The 21,609-nt window shown below is 40.4% G+C and overlaps 3 protein-coding genes across 16 annotated transcripts in view; 2 read left to right on the top strand and 1 right to left on the bottom strand.

The window, feature by feature from the left end:
* Positions 1 to 21,609, bottom strand: part of LOC100646535 (neurobeachin) — a 415,043-nt gene that overhangs the window by 25,304 nt on the left and 368,130 nt on the right. The window lies entirely within an intron of this gene.
* LOC100646781 (protein mab-21) lies at positions 7,070 to 9,485 on the top strand. The gene has a single exon (XM_003395972.4). It carries the CDS (start codon positions 7,478 to 7,480, stop codon positions 8,573 to 8,575), a length of 1,098 nt encoding a protein of 365 aa, XP_003396020.1. The 5' UTR covers positions 7,070 to 7,477; the 3' UTR covers positions 8,576 to 9,485.
* LOC100646904 (protein mab-21) lies at positions 11,139 to 13,336 on the top strand. The gene has a single exon (XM_003395973.4). It carries the CDS (start codon positions 11,502 to 11,504, stop codon positions 12,597 to 12,599), a length of 1,098 nt encoding a protein of 365 aa, XP_003396021.1. The 5' UTR covers positions 11,139 to 11,501; the 3' UTR covers positions 12,600 to 13,336.

Raw genomic sequence — 21,609 nt, 5'->3', positions numbered from 1 at the left:
CGAAATCTCCAGGGACCATAAATGTCGCGTCAACTCGGGAAGATTAAGTAGAACACGTGCTGCTTGTATTAATAACTCATTAAAGAACTTTATAATATTGTCAGGGAGGGTTAATTATTGTTATCTATCGTGAGAATTTTTAGAAAATAACAGAAGATTATTATATGCAGTTATAAATGATAATTCGAATAAATATTAAGTTAAATATGTAGAGCGTTGTAAATATGTAAAAATATTTCATAGCGGAATCCAGTGGATTCCATGCGCGAGATTGTAAGAGAAGTCGGGGGTGGCTGCACAGAGCCAACCCCTAAGAACGAATGCGCAAGCTCTTCGCAAACATTGCCTGTAACTGATAAGAACGAGCCGTGATACGGAATTCATTATTTGGATGGTTGCAATCTGGCTGCAGATATGACACGCGTGCATTCTATTATGTTATCCCCTGAGATCATTTTCCTAATGTTTATGTTCTTTGGAAATGCAATGTTTTCAAAACGTACAGAACCTTTCATCTCATGGCGATGTCACTAAAGATCGCATCTCTTGGCTACTACAAAAAGCACAAATAATCGGCAATAAAAATCTGTACTGATTTACGAAATCACGCCAGCTAAAATCTCACCGTTTCACAAAACTCATCAATGTCACGAAGAATTACTCGTAAAACAAACATACACAGGTATATGTATAGTTTCCATAACGCGCGCCACTAAACAAACTTACCCCATAAAACAAGAAAACAAAGATCATCCAGAAAACACTTCGCCACCATTATTCACCCAAAACACACTCTTCCACGGCAGCAACGCGACCGAAAAGTGAGTCGTTAAAATAACAGGGACACCCCTGTTCCGGCGTATCACGGGGTGCCAGCAGTCTCGCGCGACTAATATGTTTACACGTTCGATGAAGCGTCCACGGAGAGAAAGAGAGAGAGAGAGAGAGAGAGAGAGAGAAAGAGAGAAAGAGGGAAGAGAGAAGATGAAAAACGAAAAAGGACGGTGGTTAAAAAGAGCTGCGTCTCTGGCAGAGTGTCAAGTGGTGCGCGATTAGTGTTCCCCGTGCGGCGTTCATCTCTCAACGAAGCGAAATCGTGGCTGCGCAGCAGCGTGCTTCGACAATGGGCGTCGTGATGTAACAACATGTGTCGCGTTCACAAGGGCCCCTCGCTGCTCGCCTCTATGTACACCATAGGGCACCATAGAACCACGGGTACCACTTAGCAGCCCGGTATACAACAAACAGATTAAGCACCGGACAATAATAGACCCCCCGTCTCTCTTCGGCTGCATAGTTCTCGAACACCCTCTTGATCGTTCTCGTGGCGCGCGAACCACTCGAAATCACGATAGCTCGAACAAAACATGGGAGGCGGAGAGGATAGTGGTTTATTCGATTCGGTGTATATGCCTGAAGTGGCCTGATCATTAATTATACGCAGCAGCAACGGGGATGAGGCTCCAGAGTTTTGTGTTTTCAGTTCTTCTGGAAAGTTAGCACTTGAGAGATGTGCATAGGCATTTTTTTGTTTGAGAGAGAAGAAATTTTTTTGGGGGGGGGGGGAAATATAGGAGAATTCGTTGAGATTATATTTGTTTTTCTAATGAGTTTTGCGTGGAAAAGGTGGATGCGAGAAAGTAAAATCAACTTTAACTTCGTTTGTTTTATCGAAGTAGCATTATTTTGGACACTGCATAAGCGTAAGATTAAAATCTTTTATTTTTTTCTCTTGTATGACGAACACGGTGGCCATAGTAACGTGACAAACGCAACGTCAGTCGTCAAATTTCCAAAAAAGGTTGTCTCTACTCCATTCTAACGACCCTCGTTTCGTGAACGCGTCGGCTGATGCGTCGAAAACGTTCGAGAACCATCAAGACCATCCACTGCGGCAATGAGTTATACGTGCCACCTGCGTGTTCTCATACCTTTATTACCGTATCTCGCACGAGATAACGCATCGCGGCATCCGGCGCACAAAGGTCCCGGTGATGCAGCTAGCCCTGTTGCCCCTAATAAACGTAGAATTGCTACCAGAGAAATAAAGCAATGTCTCAACCGACATCCACCGTGAATCCAATTCTTGAACAAGAGACGTTCCCTTTGAATTTTTGCATTAAAAAGCATAGTTTATACGAAGACTTCTTGAAAGTGTTATACATATATTTTATAATTTCTCTGGTATGTACTTCATTTATCGCTTTCGAATCGCGAAATTATTATATTTTACACTGGCTTAAGAAGAATTAAAGATATATTTTACCTTGAGAATTTTAAATTATAGAAATAAAGACCATCACTACCGTTATTCATAATAATAAAAAAAACTGGCTTCAAACGATGTACCAACATCACGCACAAAGTAATACAGTAGTTAATTATTTTCCGAGAAAATATACTCATTTTCCAATATCTGTCGACAATTTATCGTCGAAGAAGGTTGATTCGTGAACGGAATACTTTCAAGTACCCGACTTGGAATGCGGATTCCTGTCTTGTCGTCAACCTCGATGAAAGTAATTGGACACAACGAGCCGAGCTAATGGCGCTCGGTACATGCCGAACGACGACATTTCTTCCTTTGATGAACTCATATCGGAGTGTGGGCATATTACAAAACAACGCATAACGCGATTCACTTCGACCGACAGATGCGAGTAGACCGTCACTCGATATGGACCAGTACTTCCGTTACTGAACCATGAACCATTCACGTATCGATAATCCGGTCTACACGACCTTTATTCGATCATTACACGTTTATTAACTTAAATTTTTTCGTAGAGATTCGACTCCGTGTAAAATTGTATTGGTTGTAACTAATTTATTTTAAGATTTTTTAAGAGTAGTATTTTAATCGGCTTGGTGGAAAAATGATAATTTTTCTTGTGGAAGGTCGATAGTTTAAGTAAGTTTGCAGTTGTGTTTTAACATTGATGATGGATTTCGTTTGATAACGAAATAATGCTAAGATTTCATAGAAAAATGTATTCAAACGCTAACGCGATATATTACTATTACTCATCTACTTACAAGAAATGAATTTATGATTATAATCAAAATCTCCAAAATACGCAATTTCAAAAGCATCAACGCAAAATACTACCGAACTAATTCAATTTTATAAAAATCCAAGGAAATCTATTCCAAGCATCAACTAAACCAATTAGAACTTCGTCGAAATCCCAAATGAAAATTATAGGTAATAATAATCATAATTTCCACCACAAGTCTCTGTCAAAATCGTACGGAGTTTCACTTCCTCGTCGCGGTGATTTCACGCATTTAACTGTACACTTGCTTTCAATGTGTTATCTGCGCAAGGAATTTCGCAATTCGCGGTCGCTGTTCCGTTCGTGCAGATCGAATCGAGAGATCGGTGTTGGTTCACGTATCATTAACCAAGGAGACCGTAAAATACACGGCGGAGCTCTCCAATATTGCCGGCTGTTGGAGCTCGACGACTGAGCTCAGGATTATTCGAGGATTACGCGAGGATGTTCATCCGAGCTGATTTACAAGGCTGCCGTCTGCGTATACTTCAATTCGGCTGGCTGCCTCTTGCGAAAAGGGACTTGTCGTCGTTTCTACACGAAAATCTTATACAATGAGACGCCACGTAATAAGAGACTGTTCGAGACTCTTATACCTGTCGTGTAAAACGAGACCTTCGTAGTGGTATGTTTTGGCAAACTGCATTCAACTAGGATTGCTCTTTTGGAACTTCGATCTTTCTGGATGCGATCGGGACATTAGATATAGTCCAGTGAATAGTGCAGTCGCTGGGAACGATCCTCGAAAATCTTACTTGGAAGTTTCGCGAATATCGGGGGCATTTTCTAGTGTTAGAAATATTCTAGAACTTTAAAACATAGGGATTTAATGAAGGTGTTAAAATAGTAACTGTTTGTACAAGCATATAGGTATTTTTATATATATCATTCACCTTGTTACCTATAATTTGATCTTTAAAGATTCATATAAGTTCGTGAATAAAGTACGTGTTTAAACATGAAGATCGGTTAATAACAATGATCTTTATTACGTCAAATACGAGTTATTAGTATGAAAATGACATTGAAATTGTAGAAACACCGATTATGTATATCCATTTCAATACGCTATGGCAAAAAGAGTAATAACGTGATTATACATATTTAATACGTTATTTTGTTCTGTTTACGTTGTGCAGTAATTGATTTCTAATAGGAAAATTATTTATGTAATGCGTAATTGCAATACAATTGCAAATATATATGTAAGTCTTTTGGACGAATATTAATCAGAATATGAAATTTAGATATTCAGATTGATTGTGATTAGGTAATATACCTATTTTCTCTCTACCAATATGCTCTCCACTTTGGATTTAAAAAAGAAAATTAACATATGATGATAGGAGTTTCTAGAAACTTTATTGAAAATCCACGCAAAATGTAATATTGCTCATTACTGGCATGAGGTACTCTATGATTTATGAATCCCCAATTAGTGACAAATCATATTACAGTCAGAACATTCAAATACTGACAAGTTTCAGAAAAAGACAAGAATTCTTTTAACAAAAGTCCGTTACACATTAAAATTTATTCTTTAGTCTAATAGCCGTTCAATATAATAAAAACCTTTGGAAATTTTATATCAAATAAAAATTGAGAATTCCAGTATGAAAAATACAACCTGTTACTCTCACAGCATATTTTTCTACAATTTTCTTGCAACCACTCGAAAATCTCTCTCCACTACTAAAACATCATCGAATGAAAGACACGAAGGCATCATTTCGAAACTGAACCCGAGTTATCTTGTTGGTGTACAAATAATTCAGATGATAAACGAATTACGTCGAAACGAGATGATGAAAGGCACGTTTAGGGCACAACGAGACGCCGGGTTCTGCATTAATGCGAGGGCTGATGTAGCAGAACGTTTGACCCCTCGTCTCGCGCGAAAACAGCGCCAGGGTAAAAGACAGGGTGAGATCGAAAGGGAGAAAGAGATACACGTGCTTGACTCATGAATCAAGTCGTATTAGCGAAGGAATAGCAGGCCTGGTAGGTACCAATCTACCACTCCAACTTCGAGTAGATTGGATTTCTGAACTTTATTCGATTATCTGGCAGCGAAGCGGATCCGAAACGGATAGAAACGCGTCGTTGAAGGTTTTCTCCGACTATTGTTAGAATACTAGTCCTGTGCGTCTTCCTGCGTGGAAAGTAATCACTAGCAATAGAATAAGATTCGCGAAAAGATTCTTGGTCGTTGATTCGATTGTTAATATGATGTTGAATATCTTCGAGATTGGAGACTTTCTGGTTGATAATATCAAGATCGAGGGAAGTAAACTTCCATGTAAGAATTTTAGAAGTTAACGTCCTATAAAATTACAGCACTTGAATTAAAAAATTTCATGTGAAATATACAAAAATTTTAAAAAGGATACATTTAGATAATTATTAGAAATATGAATCCTTAAAATACACAAAAAAATATTATTTCTTTCGATAGTTTATACCATAAAAAAGATAAGTACCAATACGCTTATGGTTAACAATTTTACTAAAAAATATAGTTTGTGACCTACCCCGAATACAAAAGTTTTATTTAAAACGGTGTTCTATTCTAGAACTTCTAAACCAGAATGTAGGTACATCCACAGACGCTAAACCTTTTTAACACCACCCTCCAGCTAAGAGCACCCTTTTCAACAGCATCAAACATTCAACAACCCCACCATTCATCAAATAAAACACCGTCTCCAACAACGTGTCTCTAGATTTTCCGATAACAAAAGGGTTAAGGAGGTCAAAGAAGAGAATCTCCGAATCTTACCTCGTCATACGAAAGCTGTAATCTCAGGAATCTTATGGGACGTTCGACGTATGGGATATCTCGGCGGGTTATCGGTATTTTTGGACGCAGGTATTCGCGTCACGAGTTTTTACGATCAACGCATAAAAGGAAAGCGGTGCATTTCACGTTGGCGGATCGCTACTCTTATTCAAAAACATCTGCCAGCGCACCGCTACCATATTGCGAACCGCGGGGGCTGTTTTTGTTATTCGCGAGCAAACAAGAAAATGAACACAGATCTCTGCTTCTTATTCGGACGTCGAACATTCAAATGACCCTCACGATGGAATTATCGGCTCGTGCGTGGAATCCTCTCGCGATCTCATACCTCGAACAATGCGTTCTTTCGCAACTTGTTTTTACCCTAGGAATTTATTTCCAGGGACAGTCGATGGATTGATACATCGCAGAAAAGCGTCGATGTCTCCTTGACATTAGGAATGGAAGAACAAGTGCCAAAGCATTATTGTTTCTTTTTTTTTTCTTCTTCTTTACTACTATGTTTATGCGTCCTGCCGTTTGACGGGACAATTGTATGTATATCGACGTTCTCGATGTGCACTTTATACGTCTCTTACGTACACTTTTTACACTGTGATAGTTCATGGCCAAATAGCGACGGAATTTGAGGTGAAAGCTGGGTTAAATACGCTTTATGGGTTCTACATATATCTTAAATAAAATATATAACGTGTAAATGCACTTTAAACCGAATAAAGTTATATTTAATGAAAGAATGAACAGAATATTTCAGACTAAAAGGATGTTCAATTCTTTCGAGATAGTGGACCATCTTTAAAGAAGAGAAGAAGATCTCTCTACTAGCTACTCAAAACCGGTCAACTTTAAAGGTATCGTAGCCCAGCCAAATCCTCCCCAAATTCCACTCGATATTTTGAAACTATACAATAACTCCCGTGTAATCGATACATTTCGTTCACTGTCCACAAAATTCTATCCGGGCTATGTACCGCATTACCTATCCCCTTAGACCACCCTAGAGATCCTGTGTCATGTCCCTCGTTAACGACGAAAGAAACCGCGTAAATAACTAAAACGGGATGAAGAATTCGACGGATCGAAAGGGCGAGAAGCCGTGACGGTTTGGTGTGCGCGGTCGGTAGGCACCGGGTCGAGAGAGAGAGAGAGAGAGAGAGAAGAAACGACAGGAGGCGTGGCAAAACCGCGCACACTCCACGTGACCCTGTCGTTCCGGAAGGCGGGACTTCGGGAGCCGGCACACAATTACAAGGGCAGTAGAACGGGCTGGTGGTCGCCGGTGCTCTCTCTGTCGTCGCGCGCGCGGAGCACCTCGAGTCGCGCTCGTTCCACGAACAACACCTGCCGCCGCCGATCGCCGTACATTCGTGCACGCTTTGTTCGTCCTCTTGCCTGTGACTCCTTCTCGAAAGTGCTAACCCTATTTGTCATCGTCGTAATCGATCGATCAGACCATTTTAGGGAGAAAGATACCTGGACCGAAAGAAGCTCGGTATCATGGATCGTAAAAGCAAATTAATCGAAGAAACGCGCGTCCACGCGAAAGAATGAGACTCGCCGGTTCCAGAGAAGCGACTGCAAAGAATCTTCGTTGATATCGATTAAAGGATATTGAGGCAAGATGTTGCTACCTCAAGATATGATGGCAGCCCAGTCGAAGATGCTGTATCAGATGAACAAGTATTATGGCGAACGGGTGCAGGCTCGAATGGGCCAAGTACAAAAGACCATCCGGGAAGTGTGCAAGGTGGTGCAGGAGGTTTTGAAGGAGGTCGAGGTTCAAGAACCACGGTTTATCTCCTCCTTGACCGAGTGCAACGGCCGCTACGAGGGCCTCGAGGTTATCTCACCCGGCGAATTCGAGGTGGTCCTCTACCTGAACCAGATGGGAGTATTCAACTTCGTCGACGACGGCACCCTGCCGGGTTGCGCGGTGTTGAAACTCAGCGACGGTCGGAAGAGGTCCATGTCGCTCTGGGTGGAGTTCATCACCGCCTCCGGCTACCTGTCCGCGAGGAAGATCCGTTCGAGATTTCAAACACTGGTGGCACAAGCTTGCGATAAGTGTGCCTACAGGGACTCCGTGAAGATGATAGCGGACACCACGGAGGTGAAGCTTCGTATCAGAGAACGGTACGTGGTGCAGATCACACCGGCGTTTAAATGTTCGGGCGTGTGGCCAAGATCGGCGGCGCACTGGCCGATTCCTCATATACCGTGGCCGCATCCGAACCTCGTGGCGGAGGTAAAGACGGAAGGATTCGACCTGCTGTCAAAAGAGAGCGTGGCGCTTCAAGGAAAACAGTCGGCCATGGAGGGTGACGCCTGGGTTCTCTCTTTTACGGAGGCAGAAACGAGATTGTTGCAAGGTGGTTGTCGTAGACGATGCTTAAGCATCCTGAAAACTTTGAGGGACAGACATCTGGATCTTCCGGGAAATCCAGTGACCAGTTATCATATGAAGACGTTGTTGCTCTACGAATGCGAGAAACACCCCTTGGAGACCGAGTGGGACGAAGGATGTTTGGCAGATCGCATTAACGGAATCTTCCTGCAGCTGATATCCTGCCTTCAGTGTCGAAGATGTCCTCATTATTTTCTGCCTAATCTGGATCTGTTCAAAGGAAAGTCGCCAAGCGGCTTGGAGAACGCGGCTAAACAAGTGTGGAGACTGACGAGAGAATTACTAACCAACAGTCGTGCATTGGAGAAACTTTAGCTGAACCGGGAATTTCCCTTTTGAAATTCCAAATTGAGGAATGTAATAAAGAGAAAGACAGAGACAAGCGAAAGTTGGAGGAACGTTGGAGGATTCGGTAACTCGCGTGAATCACGACTTTCAGGATGCTGCTTTCGCGACAGTTCTTTGCCTGCTTTTTACCCTCGTAAACGTGGGAAGCCTACTTTCACTCGCTATCTTCTTGCACACGCTGCAGCGTACCAGGGTATAGGGATGGTGTAACAAGTTTCATTACGGTTATCCCTTTTCTCTTCCTTTCTTCTCTTTTTCTATTATTTAATAGTTTTTTAACCAAGGTACGAATAATGCGAGTCAAACGTTGTTCAGTGCAACGTTTCGTTCCAGTGCAATATCGTACAGCCAGTGTCCTATTTCGTACGAAAGCAATTGTTGCTAGGTTCTACGTTGATTTTGTATAAGTCGAATATTTCGTTTCGAAATGGGCACGTTAAATTTTGTAGACTGAATCGAATGTTAATCGAGGTGTCCACCGATCATTAGAAATACGTACTAGTTTGGAAGATATTAGTATTACTGCGTTTTTTATACGACTGAAGCTTTCGCTTGGAGCGGAATCTCCTGCTTATTAACGCAACTCGAACGATTTTTCTACGTAGCGTTGCAGTATGCGAGAGATTAAATAGATACTCGGTTAGCTGCTCTTATTCATCTAATGGCTAATGTGAATTGTCGTGTGATCCGTTATCGTTAAATTAATCTAATGTTTATGATCGGTTAGCAATCGAGCTGCCGACGGTAGCTTGGCCACCATATTGTTGTATGTACATAATTCTTTATATTATTTAAACGATATTTATTTCTCAAGAGAATCGCTGTTCGAACACATAATGTAAATATAAACTAATAAATGCATTTCGTCTCATAATAAGGATGCATGTAATTGATTTGAAACCTTTGCTTCGAGTTACTGTGATTAATATGAGATTATTATAACTTGGATTTTTAACGTCATAAATATTTTAAATCGAAAAAGATGGAAATTAATTGTTTGAATTAATAAATCATATGTCTTCAAAAACATCCCTAAACTTTTCCTTCATTCTTAAGAACTATCCAACTAATCTTCTCTCATCGTTTAAATCAATTGGAAAACGATGAATTTCAATAAACCGGTAACTGAATTGGTTCTCAACAATTATTTTCTCTACAAAAGTAACTTTAGACCAATAGTGGCATGTATTTTATGTAACTTTCAATACAAATCTAACGATGCATCAGAGGAACTAGTGAACATTAACAATTCTAACGACGATCCTCTACAGTTAAACTGAAGTTGATAAAAGACTGTCGCTTAATTCAAATCTCTTTCACAACTTTCCTCTCATAACAATCTTTCTATCAAATATAAAATTTGCATCCCAATTAACGAGATCCAAAATTTCGTACAGTCGACCGATTTCAATCGTAGCCAGTTCTAAACGAGAACATAAAAACCATCACGGCGTAATTATTATCTACGATATTAACACTCGTGCGCAGGCTGCCGAAACGACCTCGTCAAAGGCATCGCTACCGAGTTTCATGGTCATTATACGCCTACGAGGCGCGAGCCGTGTCCCTTATCTTAATTCTTCCCAGAAACTTCCATCCTTATCTTCCCAGCGCAATGACATTCGTTAACCGCTGCCACTCACTCTCTGCACGCCGATCGTTCGGGAATTTACGTTATTATTATTGGCCCGTAAAAACAAAGTGAGAGGAAAACGTTGGAACCGGAGAGCTCGCGCTCGCGAGCGGCAACACTTTACGCGCGCCGTATCGGGCAGTTGCCTCGCGATTTACAAGCCTTAATGGGAGAGTTATCGTTGTCGTCGTTAAATGTACATTTTATACGGAGCTTTTTTCGCCGCGTGCGTCCGGTCCTCAATAAAAGCGCTCGTAAACGAAACTGTCCCCCATCTTCGATAACTCAACCGACCGCGTCAGCGTCGCGCGCGAATTTCTTATTTCAAGCCGAAGCACCTTTTCGCGAAATGTTACCGGGGCCATATAGATAGCGACAGAGTAGTATCGTTCGAGGACACCACGAAAACCTTATCCGACCGAACGAAGATCGGGAATTGACAAACCAGAAACAACTAAAAATCCGCCACGACTACGACTAGGTTTCTTCGCTTAAGTAACGAAGCGTGATCGGCGAATCTTCCACCATGACGAAAATTTCGGGGTTCGAAGGGGTTGCGGAGGAATGGCCGAGCCCCATGGTATCCATGAGCACGAAATAAAACGAGTCGGATCTGCATAATTCATGGGGGAAAAAGGGTTTGCGTTTGGGGTTAGCCGCCGCCGCTGCCGTTCCGTTCGTCCTTCGGCGAGGCGTTCGTAACATATAGATAGAACGGTTCGTGCGGATCGATCCGGTCGGCACACCACGACAGGCCACGCCTGCGCGGTTAGTGCGTCGCGGGATTGGTCGAACCGCGCGGTATAAGGCGTAACCTGTCGGAGGCACCACCTAGACCACCGCACGTCTTCGTACGACTCGAAGAGCGGGTGGCGCGGAGGAGGTGAACGACAGCGCAGTCGACTATCTGCTCCGGTACGGAGTCGCTCGTATACCTTTTCCTCTCGCTACTCGTTCGTGTCTCCGCTGCAAGGACCGGCGTCCTTAAGCGACGCAACGCGCGAGGATCATCGTCTTTTTTTTTCAAGAATCAACGGGGTCATTCTCGATTCGTTTCTCAGGTATCGAGTAGTTGGACTTGAGACGCAAAGCTAGTGAGATAGGAGGAAGACAAAGGAGCAAATGGAAAGGGAGCGAAGAAGAACTTTCGATTAAAATCGCAAGAAAATTCATCGTTTGGGAAGTTTTGAGGCAGAATGCGGTAAAAGAAAATAGCAACCGCGACAGAGAAGCCTTCGAAGGCTTCAGGCCGCCGCAGCGATGCTGTTGCCGGCTGATATGCTGTCGGCCCAATCCAAGATGGTGTACCAAATCAACAAGTACTTCGGAGAACGCGTGATGACTAGAAAGAGTCAGGTGATGAAGACGATTCAAGAAGTGTGTCGCGTGGTTCAAGACGTTCTGAAGGAAGTCGAGGTACAAGAGCCGAGGTTCATCTCCTCTTTGACCGACTACAACGGTCGCTTCGACGGTCTGGACGTGATATCTCCAACGGAATTCGAGATCGTGATCTACCTAAATCAAATGGGGGTACTGAATTTCGTAGACGATGGAACATTGCCGGGATGCGCGGTGTTGAAGCTCAGCGACGGTCGAAAGCGATCCATGTCCCTCTGGGTGGAATTCATCACCGCGTCTGGCTACCTGTCCGCCCGGAAAATCCGTTCGAGATTTCAAACTCTGGTAGCACAGGCTTGTGATAAGTGTGCCTACAGGGACTCGGTAAAAATGATAGCAGATACAACAGAAGTGAAACTTCGAATCAGAGAGCGGTACGTGGTACAAATTACGCCAGCGTTTAAATGCGCTGGTCTGTGGCCCAGGTCAGCTTCTCACTGGCCCATCGCACATATACCTTGGCCACATCCTAATATCGTGGCTGAAGTGAAGACAGAAGGCTTCGACATGTTGTCGAAGGAGTGCATTGGTTTGCAAGGGAAACAGTCCGCTATGGAGGGCGACGCCTGGGCGTTATCGTTCATAGACGCGGAGAATCGCTTGCTTCAGGGTGGCAGTAGAAAGCGTTGTTTAAGCATTTTGAAAACTCTCAGGGACAGACATCTTGATCTACCTGGGAACCCGGTTACCAGCTATCATATGAAAACCTTATTATTGTACGAGTGCGAGAAACACCCGCACGAAGCAGAATGGGACGAAACGTGCATAGCAGATCGAATTAATGGCATTCTTTTGCAACTGATCTCCTGTTTACAGTGTCGCAGATGCCCACATTATTTTTTGCCAAATTTGGATCTGTTTAAGGGCAAGTCGCCTAGTGGTTTAGAGAACGCTGCGAAGCAAGTGTGGAGACTCACCAGGGAACTATTAACGAATAGTCGAGCTCTGGAAAAGCTGTAGCGAAGAAAAATTCTGATGTGTATGGATCATCAAGAGCGAGGAAGTATCTACTATTTCGAGCTCTATGAATTAGTCAAAGGAGCGATCGAATGAAACGCTGAGATCAAAGAAGATCGTTTTCCATTCAGCGATCTTATATATTGGAAACGCGAGTTGAAATGGAAACCTAAACTTCTGGACATCGCCGGAAGAATTTTCAAGAAGCTGCTCGGCCATTATAGAGATTTTGAATCTCGTTTGCAAGTTGCGCTGTGTGTGCTCGAAAGAGAAAATACGCGTGTGTGATTTTGTGATTCACGAAGCCCGAGGACGATCGAACCAGTGCCATAAATACGCCGACGTCGAGAGTCTCCGTTTTAGTTTCGAGTCGCCGCGCCGACGGCAGCTATGTTGAATTACGATACTCGAACGATACCTAACTCTTAACCGGTGTTACTCGATATGTTGCTCCATTCCGTTGTTATACCGTTTCGTTTTAATTAAAATATGTTAAGGGTACCGTCGAACATTCGAAGAAGAAACAAGTGATTCGACGTAAATCCAAAATTATTTATGATTATAAATGAAGTTACGAATGAAAAATTACGGCAGAGTCATCGGTTACGGGTTATGCTTAATTTCTTTCTCTGATCGAACTGTCCCTTTTCTCCTGTCATTATGTACATACTATTTGAAAGATATTTATTGAAAGTGTACACGAGGTATGTGAAATACAATGCTATTTATATGGAACCGTATCCAAAGTCGTCATTTTCGTCTGTCAAGAGCAGAACACCCACTCCTCACCTACTCGAAATTTACACGGGAATCGAACTCGCGTAAATATTCTTTGGACGTATCATTAAATGGTTCGCGTACGTTAATGTCGTTGGTTAGCTCTCGTAAATTTTGTTTTCGCGCTTTTTCACCGCCGGAGAAACGGATCTCAAAATTGAATAGAATCTCACGTCGTTCGATTCGGCTGCTGTTCAGTGGATATTTCGATAAAGTATTCAGGCAAGTGTATTTTTTTTTTGTGTGTGTTTAGTCTTCGCTCTAAACAGATTGCTGTCGCCACAGCAATCTTCCATTTGTCTTTACTATATAAAATTGAATAGAAATAAAGTTCCCAGTGAGAGAAGAGAAGCTTTTAGTCGTGATGATATGGATTATAAACGTGAGTTACTACTTCTCACGTTATTGTTAGTGTCGTTATCGTTATTGTTCTTGTTTTTTTTTCCACCGGTTTTGTTTGCTGATAGGCAAATTGCACTTTAACAGGACGGGGGACTCATTCGTTATTTATGTAACCGGGTTAGACTAGTTTCTGAACTTATACACGGTTAACCATGTTTGTCATCAGGTACGAAAACTACATTTGTTACATGTAATTTTTTTTAGTTCTGTGAATAACGAATTTTGTTTTGTAAACGAAATGTTGCATTGAAATTCTTTGGGAATTATGTAACGTCCCAGCTATGGTTCTTGATAAATTTTAAAAGCTACATTAAGATGGAGAGGAAAAATGGAACTCAAGCTAATGCTAAAATTTGGAACTTCATAGAAAAGTACCATACTTTAATTGTTACAGAGTGCCTAATATTCGAACCGAGAGATTCAATTAAATGCTATGGTTCACCGATTTAATATCTTGAAAGTATTCTTTTGTATCATGAAATTTGAAAATCTCACAAAATACATTCTTTTGTATGAGTAGAGAATATGTTAAACTATGTAAAACTTTTTACTATGAAATTTTCACATTATCACTAATGATAAAACTAGAAATAAAACTAACTATTCGAATAGTCTTGCACATGACATATATGCAATGTATATATATATATATATATATATATATATATATATGCATAATAAGCAAAAATGATGAAAACGAACGAAAAAAATGTTACCTATTAGCCAATTACTGTTCTATTATATCACATTGTGTTTTTCCTAATTTTCGTACGTGCCAATTACAAGAAAATATAGGAATGAGTATGAAACGACACTTTAAATACAACCTGTTCGTCAGCTTAGTAATCGTCGGATTAGCAAAAATTAGGATCGTAGAATATCTGACGACATGTACGAAGCGGATGTACGCGTGCAATCGATTTGCGGATGCGAACGTCCGTGTGAGTGATGTGAAGCAGCGGAAAACTGGCAACAATTCAAACAAAAATCGCTGATATCCGTGTTTACAGTGCGTGCATCAAGAAATTTTCAAATAGTCGTTTGTTACGCGTTTAATTTATACGTTCGCAAAATCCACCATAAAGTGCAGCGTCCGTAAGTGTAAACGTCCAATGGAATCATATCGGTTATCGATCAAGAAATAGTCACAGTCATAGTATATTAATTAATATTTCTGTCTAATATGCAAACAAACCTGATTAATCATGGCTCGCGACTGTTACATAAGTTTTCGCCGAGTTCCGAATGAAATAAGTAAAATTAGAGCAAAACCGCGTCCATGTTTTGAAATTATCGTTGTATTTAGTCAAGTTACTCGTTTATTCGTTTCCATATTATTTTCGAATTGTTTATAAAAATCTAAATCTTGCCCACTAGCTGTTAAGAGTGGGAAATTGTTTTAATTTGTTCTAGTCTCATATTAAATTAGTAATTGGAAGAGAATTAAGTGACTTTCGTTGAAAACCATCTTTTACGTTGCACATTGCATTTTCTTAATTACCAATTTATAATATCATAAACATTTTTTAGGTATATTATATGCCACTAGTAGATTTTTACGCGTTTTAGAATGCGAACTAGACAATTTCTCTTTAACTTTCTATTTTCCTAAAGAAATTTTTTTTTTTGTACAAATACAGAAATAGAAAATATTTATCGCGTGTTAGATTTTCATAAAAAATTCGCGTGTTGTTGGTCTTTAGTTCAACGCTAATCTCGAGATCAGCGGCATTCTAGTCAACCAACGAACGAACAGAATGCGTTTGTTCGAAGAATAAGCAACCATGCGACGATTTCGTCAATCTCTAAGCATGAAATGAGAAAAGAATGATGAAATAGAAAGGAGAAATACATCATTTAAATTAAGGACGAAAACAAGCGACACACGCGACAATATTAACAAGCTCCTTTGCCAAATTTACAATTTCGTAGCGTGAACATTATCGCTGGTCCGTGGTTGCGTTCGTGGATTAAATATTAAGCAGTCATGCGTGCGACAAATTACCACGGTGAATAAATTTACATATTTATCTAGTTAATACCACGACTTTCAGTAGAAGGAAAACAAAAGTTGACTGGTAAGTTCGTCGAAAAAGCCTTCAGTGAACAACGAAGAAACTCTACAAGCATGCCACAATTCGAGTGCAATTTTATTAATAAATCTTTTCCGATCTAAAAAAAAATACGTTAGATCACCGTTAAGGAATTTTTCGATTTTCCCCCGAAAGAAAAAAGAAACGTATTTTCTGAACTCATGTTATGTCTGGGTTGTGTAGAATTATTGAATGCAGATGCAGAATACAAAATTATTTTGGTTTTTGAAATTCAATGTATGCAAGATTCAGTTTATCGAGCGGGAAATAGTATTGTCACGATGATTTAAATCGTACACGTATTGAAATTCAAATTGTTTAAATTATTCCAAATTAACACAAATCTAATTCATCGGAAGATATTATCGTATTTTTCGAATCCTCTCAAGATCGTAGATATTTCTTTCGTAAGAAGTTATATGTATATATTCTTCTCTATCGTATCTCGTGAAGAATGTTAAGATGTATTTGACTATTTTTACGACCCAACAAATGATTTAAAAATAAAGTGACCCAGGCCAAACAACGTTTTCTAGCGCATCTCAATCGTATTAATACTTTCTTTCTTTTAATATAATATAATATAATCTTTTATCCCTTCTCTACGATCGAGTACCTTCAAGTACCTCCTACGTACCTCCCCCACAAGACTCCAGAACACGCGTCCTCCTTTTCGAAGCCAGTTTCTCGCGGTGAGTAAAGCACATTACGAAATTCGGCGTACTCGCCAAGAAGGAAGCGGGGAAAAAATTATGGCCGCGAAGCCGTCGAAATTATCAAAGTGGCGAGAATCGCGGAGGAACGATGAGGTCCCCACGTAAGAAAGAAAAGAACAAGAAAACAGAAAAAATGAAAGAAAAAGTAAAAGGAAGGGAAGAGGAAAGATCCAGACACGGTATGCTAATGAAGCCAGCCGTTTTCCTTGTTTTTGCCGCAATGTTCTTTGCGAACCCCGCAACAGATTCGACGCGTCGAGCCGCCTCTCACGGTCCACGATGGGCGATCTCGAGATCGATCTTGGCCGTGGACCCCCGTGAAAACACTGTCTCAAGATCCGCGGAAACGGGTTTCTTGATTGGCGGTATCGATCCTTAAAGATAATCGAAGAGAAACTGAGACAAGACAACATGTGGTGGATGAATGTCTGCTTCTTTTCTTGGGATGGACGTTCACGAGTCATCCTCTTTATTTCTCTCTCGTTCGTTCAAAGAATTTTCGAAACGAAAGGAGACTACAATTAAAAGCAAATTCGAATTACGAAAGCTTAAACGAATGTCACAATATTAGAGTCGAACGATGTTTTACAGTATTAATTCATCTTAATTCTTTGGAATTTGAGTTGCATTTTACATGTTATATCTTAGTTTAAGTGGTTCGAACTGGTTCGTGTATAGTAAACTACTTTCAAAAGCTGTTTGTAGTTGTACGCGCAGTTATGTTCTCCTTTTTCTTATCTAGGTATAGAATACCTACCTAATTTCTATCTAGGCGAAACACTTTGATACTCAGGAAATCGTTAACAAATTCTACAGTGGCGATTATTTACTCACAATCTATTTGTCTACCTGTTTTTTTTTTTTTTTTTTTTTTTTTTTTATCAGTGCTGATAAAGTCCAAGCAATTATGACATAAAAATAGGAATCGTCCATTTTTAACAGCGTGCGATTTAAACGTTACATGCTTGTGTATTTATGTTCTTAGTTTTCTTTTTATTACTATATGAATTTATTTTAACCGTTTATTATTACAGTTTTAACGAGCCATCTGTTTCAGTTGATTATTAATTCTTATCTTTCCCATCAAAATTGAAAATTATAATATACTGTAATTTACTTGTTTTACAAACAAGGAAACATCCAGTTACAGAGGGTTAAAGGAAAGTAGGGATAAAAAGAAGTTAATAAGAGATTTTTTTGCTGATCATCGGCTAATTACATACTTGGCCATTTTGTAATCTTAGCTAAATTGCAAATAAGCTCGCCATATATAACTAGAATGCCAATTGCAGGAACACGGGCAGTATATGTTGGCAATAATTTATCCATCCATTTTCTCTGCGCAAATCGAGGATATGCATTAGCGCTATCATGATCGTTTCCACCAAATCGCACTCCACTAAACTCTTATTTATCTATATTGGAAGGAACTAGTCGATAATACCTGCGCATTCAAGGAAAACCATGCAACTCGATATTTTCTTACTTAAAACGTTTTGCTTAATATTTTTTTACTTTTCAAGTAGTGTTGAAATATTTCAAGTTACTCTTCCTTTTAGTTTATAAGCAGAGCTACAATTATACAAGCTGTTACAAGATAATTACTGAATATTCTAAACTAATCGAAGAAAAACAAGAAAGCGGGAAATCATTGGTTTCTTTTTTTTTTCACTTCTCAGATGGTAGATAGGACATCTTAACTAAGAAGAGCAAGATTATAATACAGGTTTTCAAAGTCAACGGAACAGAAAAAAATGAACGAAACAACTCGCGAACGCGAGGAAACTCTATCCAGGAAATATCTTTTTAACGTAAAAGAGAAAAGAGACAGAAGAGAATATATAAGGGACACAAAGAAGAAGCAGAGCACAGAGGAACAGAAAACACAAGAAGAAGAGCGTAGGCAGAGAGGCCGCGGTCGCGGCTCGTCCTCCGGTTCTTCGCGGCTGGTCCACACGGCTGCCGAGACCTCCACCGCTATAAAACGCTCAGATAAAGCCGCGATGTTTATATGCGTGGATCGCAGCGAGAGGAGTGCCGTGTAGAAGGAAAGATATACCTGCCCGCGTGCGGCCGCCGACCAAATAATAAGACAAAAGCCGGGGGTGGACGACGCGGAGGAACAAGTAAAGGGCCAGGACTCGCGAATCCAAGGACCGACCGACAAGGACGAGGGAACGAACAAGGAGGGAAGGAAGCCACGAGAAGAAAGCGGTGTTCGATATTATTGGAATAAATTTTCGTTTGAACGAACAACAGAATTTTATAAAATAAGATATCCATTATTCGTTCATTCAATTTCTTATTTATTTTATCGTTGTTTTTTTTTTCATTCAATGTAATTATTTTTCGATTCATTTCGGAAAGAATATTTGGATTCGTCGCCAATGGTAAAAAATGCTTTTCTCCGACAAATTAATCAGTGTTCTACTTCGATTGACGAAGAGAACAAACGACGATAGAGCCAACATTGAGAAATTTTAAGAAAGTCAAAACACGCATCCAACATAGGGGAGTATCGGAGACAGCAAACTGATCGAAAGGGTGCGACGGGTGCGCACAGAAAAGAAGAGAACCAGACAGGAATGCACGGATGAATACGCCACATTGCAGAGGCTGTAGGTAGAGCTATGCTTATCTTAAAGGCTCTGGCTCTCATTAAACTGCCTCTCTCCGCTTCATCGGCAGCTTCGATCGATCGCACGGATCGCAGCCAACCTGCCATGTACGTCAATCTTCGTGCATATGTGCTGACGTTCGTTGACGAGTGTGTGTGGGCATAAAAAGAAGATCGACAGGCTGATCATTCAAAGGACACGCGTCAGTTCCGTTATCGTGCTTAAAATTTTGTTAACCCTCAATTGTATCGCAAGGCGCCGATAAGAATTTAGGTTAAATTATATATTTAATTGTTCTACGCGATAAAATCACCATAATATTTATCGCTAACTATTGTAAAATGTAGGACACAGGTTAAAATTAAGTATTCTAGACAATAAAACTTTTTACCTCTGCAAATAAACCATTAGAACAAAAATCTACTTGGTCAACATACTATATCGATGATTATAGAAAAAGCAAAAGGCACTTTCCGAAAAGCGGTCTAACGTTTCGAGATCAAAATGATCGTAGACTTATAAATTATCATGAACTTTTCTTTTAAATTTCAACATTTTCGACCATAGTAAGCACAGCAACAAATGGCATTCGATCGACGAAACGGCAGATTCCGTGAAAAGGGATCCAGAAAATATTTTTCAGATCGGTGGCATAATTATTTCAACGGGACCCGTCCATTCATTTCATTGTCCAACATGTCGCGTCCTCGACATCCCCGAGTTTTATTGGCGGTCCCGGGAACGCGGTCGTGCTCCCTCGCGCGCTCGCACACACGTTTCACCCCTTTTCGGCCCTGCCGGCCAAAGAGGAGAAAAAGGGAAGAGACAAGGGCCTTACCTACCGATCGGTAACGCGATACCCCACGAACGATTCCTTTTTCTCCTGTGATGCACGCGCGTAAGACCGACCAGCGACACGCTGAGACCGCTCGAGCCTTCGAGCCGGCAAAACGAGATTGTAAAAATAACGCGGGTGTCCCCGCTCGCACCCCCGTTCCCGAGTCGCGGCTTCAAATCATGTCGAAAACAGGGGGAAAATATAGGCTTTGAAATTCGAAACTTTTTTAGAGTGCACTGTTTCAGAGGGGGAATATAAGTACGATGGGGCGGATGCAGGATTGCGGATGAATCAGGTTTTGCAGGTTTTATACGCGCGTTGATAAATATTCGCTAATTTTTAGGAATTTTGTTTGCAAGTACGTTTACCATACGAATCGATGTCTATATATTGATTGTTGTTAGACTGCGAATATTTATGCAATCAAGTTCGGTGTTTATAAAATTAATTAAGGAAAGGTGTGAAGGCAGATGTAACATGTGCTATACTATTCATATTTTTACACGTTCTAGTGATTCGTATTAGAGTGCTGGCGTTTTGATAAGGAACACGATAATTCTACTTGAAAATTCAAAGATTAACTTGCCTGATCGTACGTGTGAAATCGTATTTTGTAACATTTTACAGATCGTTTCATTAGATATCCAATGGAATTATATTTATAGCGTATGGCGACTTCGTGTTAATTTAAACGAAAATGGTTGAACCCGAAGTCAAGGAGACAGAATTTATACAGTTCTTAATCTTGTGCAGTCTGGTGGTTTCGCTCCAACTGAGCATAAAAAGCGACCGTCTAAGCCGATTGGCTGTTGGAAATAGAGGGATAGTACTTTTATGTAGAATAATTAGTAAAATGGAGGATACTTGGAGTGAAAAGATTAATCACAGCGTAGTGTGACATAAAGCTGCGAGTGAAAGAAAAAATTACGAGCCAATAGATAGATAGAATTTTTATATACAGAAGGATAATCACGCAAAAAGCTGATTTGTTATTGAAATTCATGAAGCTGAATAAATTCCGGGAACTCAATTGAAAAACGTGCATATCCGTGTTTTGTAAGAAGTGTCTGGTCGTTTTACTATGAAAGACAGCCATTGCAACATACAACCATGTCAACTGTTTATTCAATAGAATAAATGTACCTATTCGTATACGTTGTAGCGTAATTTATTTCTTTACAATGCAAATGCAGGCTGGTTTTGATTCTTATTCATTTATTACGTTAGTTAAGCGGCGTAGTAAATGTATCTTCTCAACATAGGTTATTGAAATAGTTATATTCTGAGAATGTTTTTGAATATGCATTATACAAATACTGGACCCTACTTGATATTTACGTACCTACATGTACTTCTAAGATAACAAGATTTTAATAGCAATCGATATTAATGGAGATCTACCTTCTTTGGTACTAGATGTTTGAAAGAATCGACGTCACGGTAGTGTAGCTGGTTTTGATAAAACTGGAATGTCGAAATAAATACTGTCATCGTGGCTCTCGTAGAAACCACTTTTCTTCAATGGTAATATAGAGATATAGATATCATCAACGAATTACCATCTAAACA

This window comes from Bombus terrestris, chromosome 6, assembly GCF_910591885.1.
Source record: "Bombus terrestris chromosome 6, iyBomTerr1.2, whole genome shotgun sequence".
In the NCBI taxonomy this organism is placed as follows: domain Eukaryota; kingdom Metazoa; phylum Arthropoda; class Insecta; order Hymenoptera; family Apidae; genus Bombus; species Bombus terrestris.
This window is presented reverse-complemented; position numbering and strand designations above follow the sequence as displayed.

What these genes read in the sequence shown, in the direction of transcription:
- LOC100646781 (XM_003395972.4), top strand. Translation starts at nt 7,478, where the DNA reads ATGTTGCTACCTCAAGATATGATGGCAGCCCAGTCGAAGATGCTGTAT.
- LOC100646904 (XM_003395973.4), top strand. Translation starts at nt 11,502, where the DNA reads ATGCTGTTGCCGGCTGATATGCTGTCGGCCCAATCCAAGATGGTGTAC.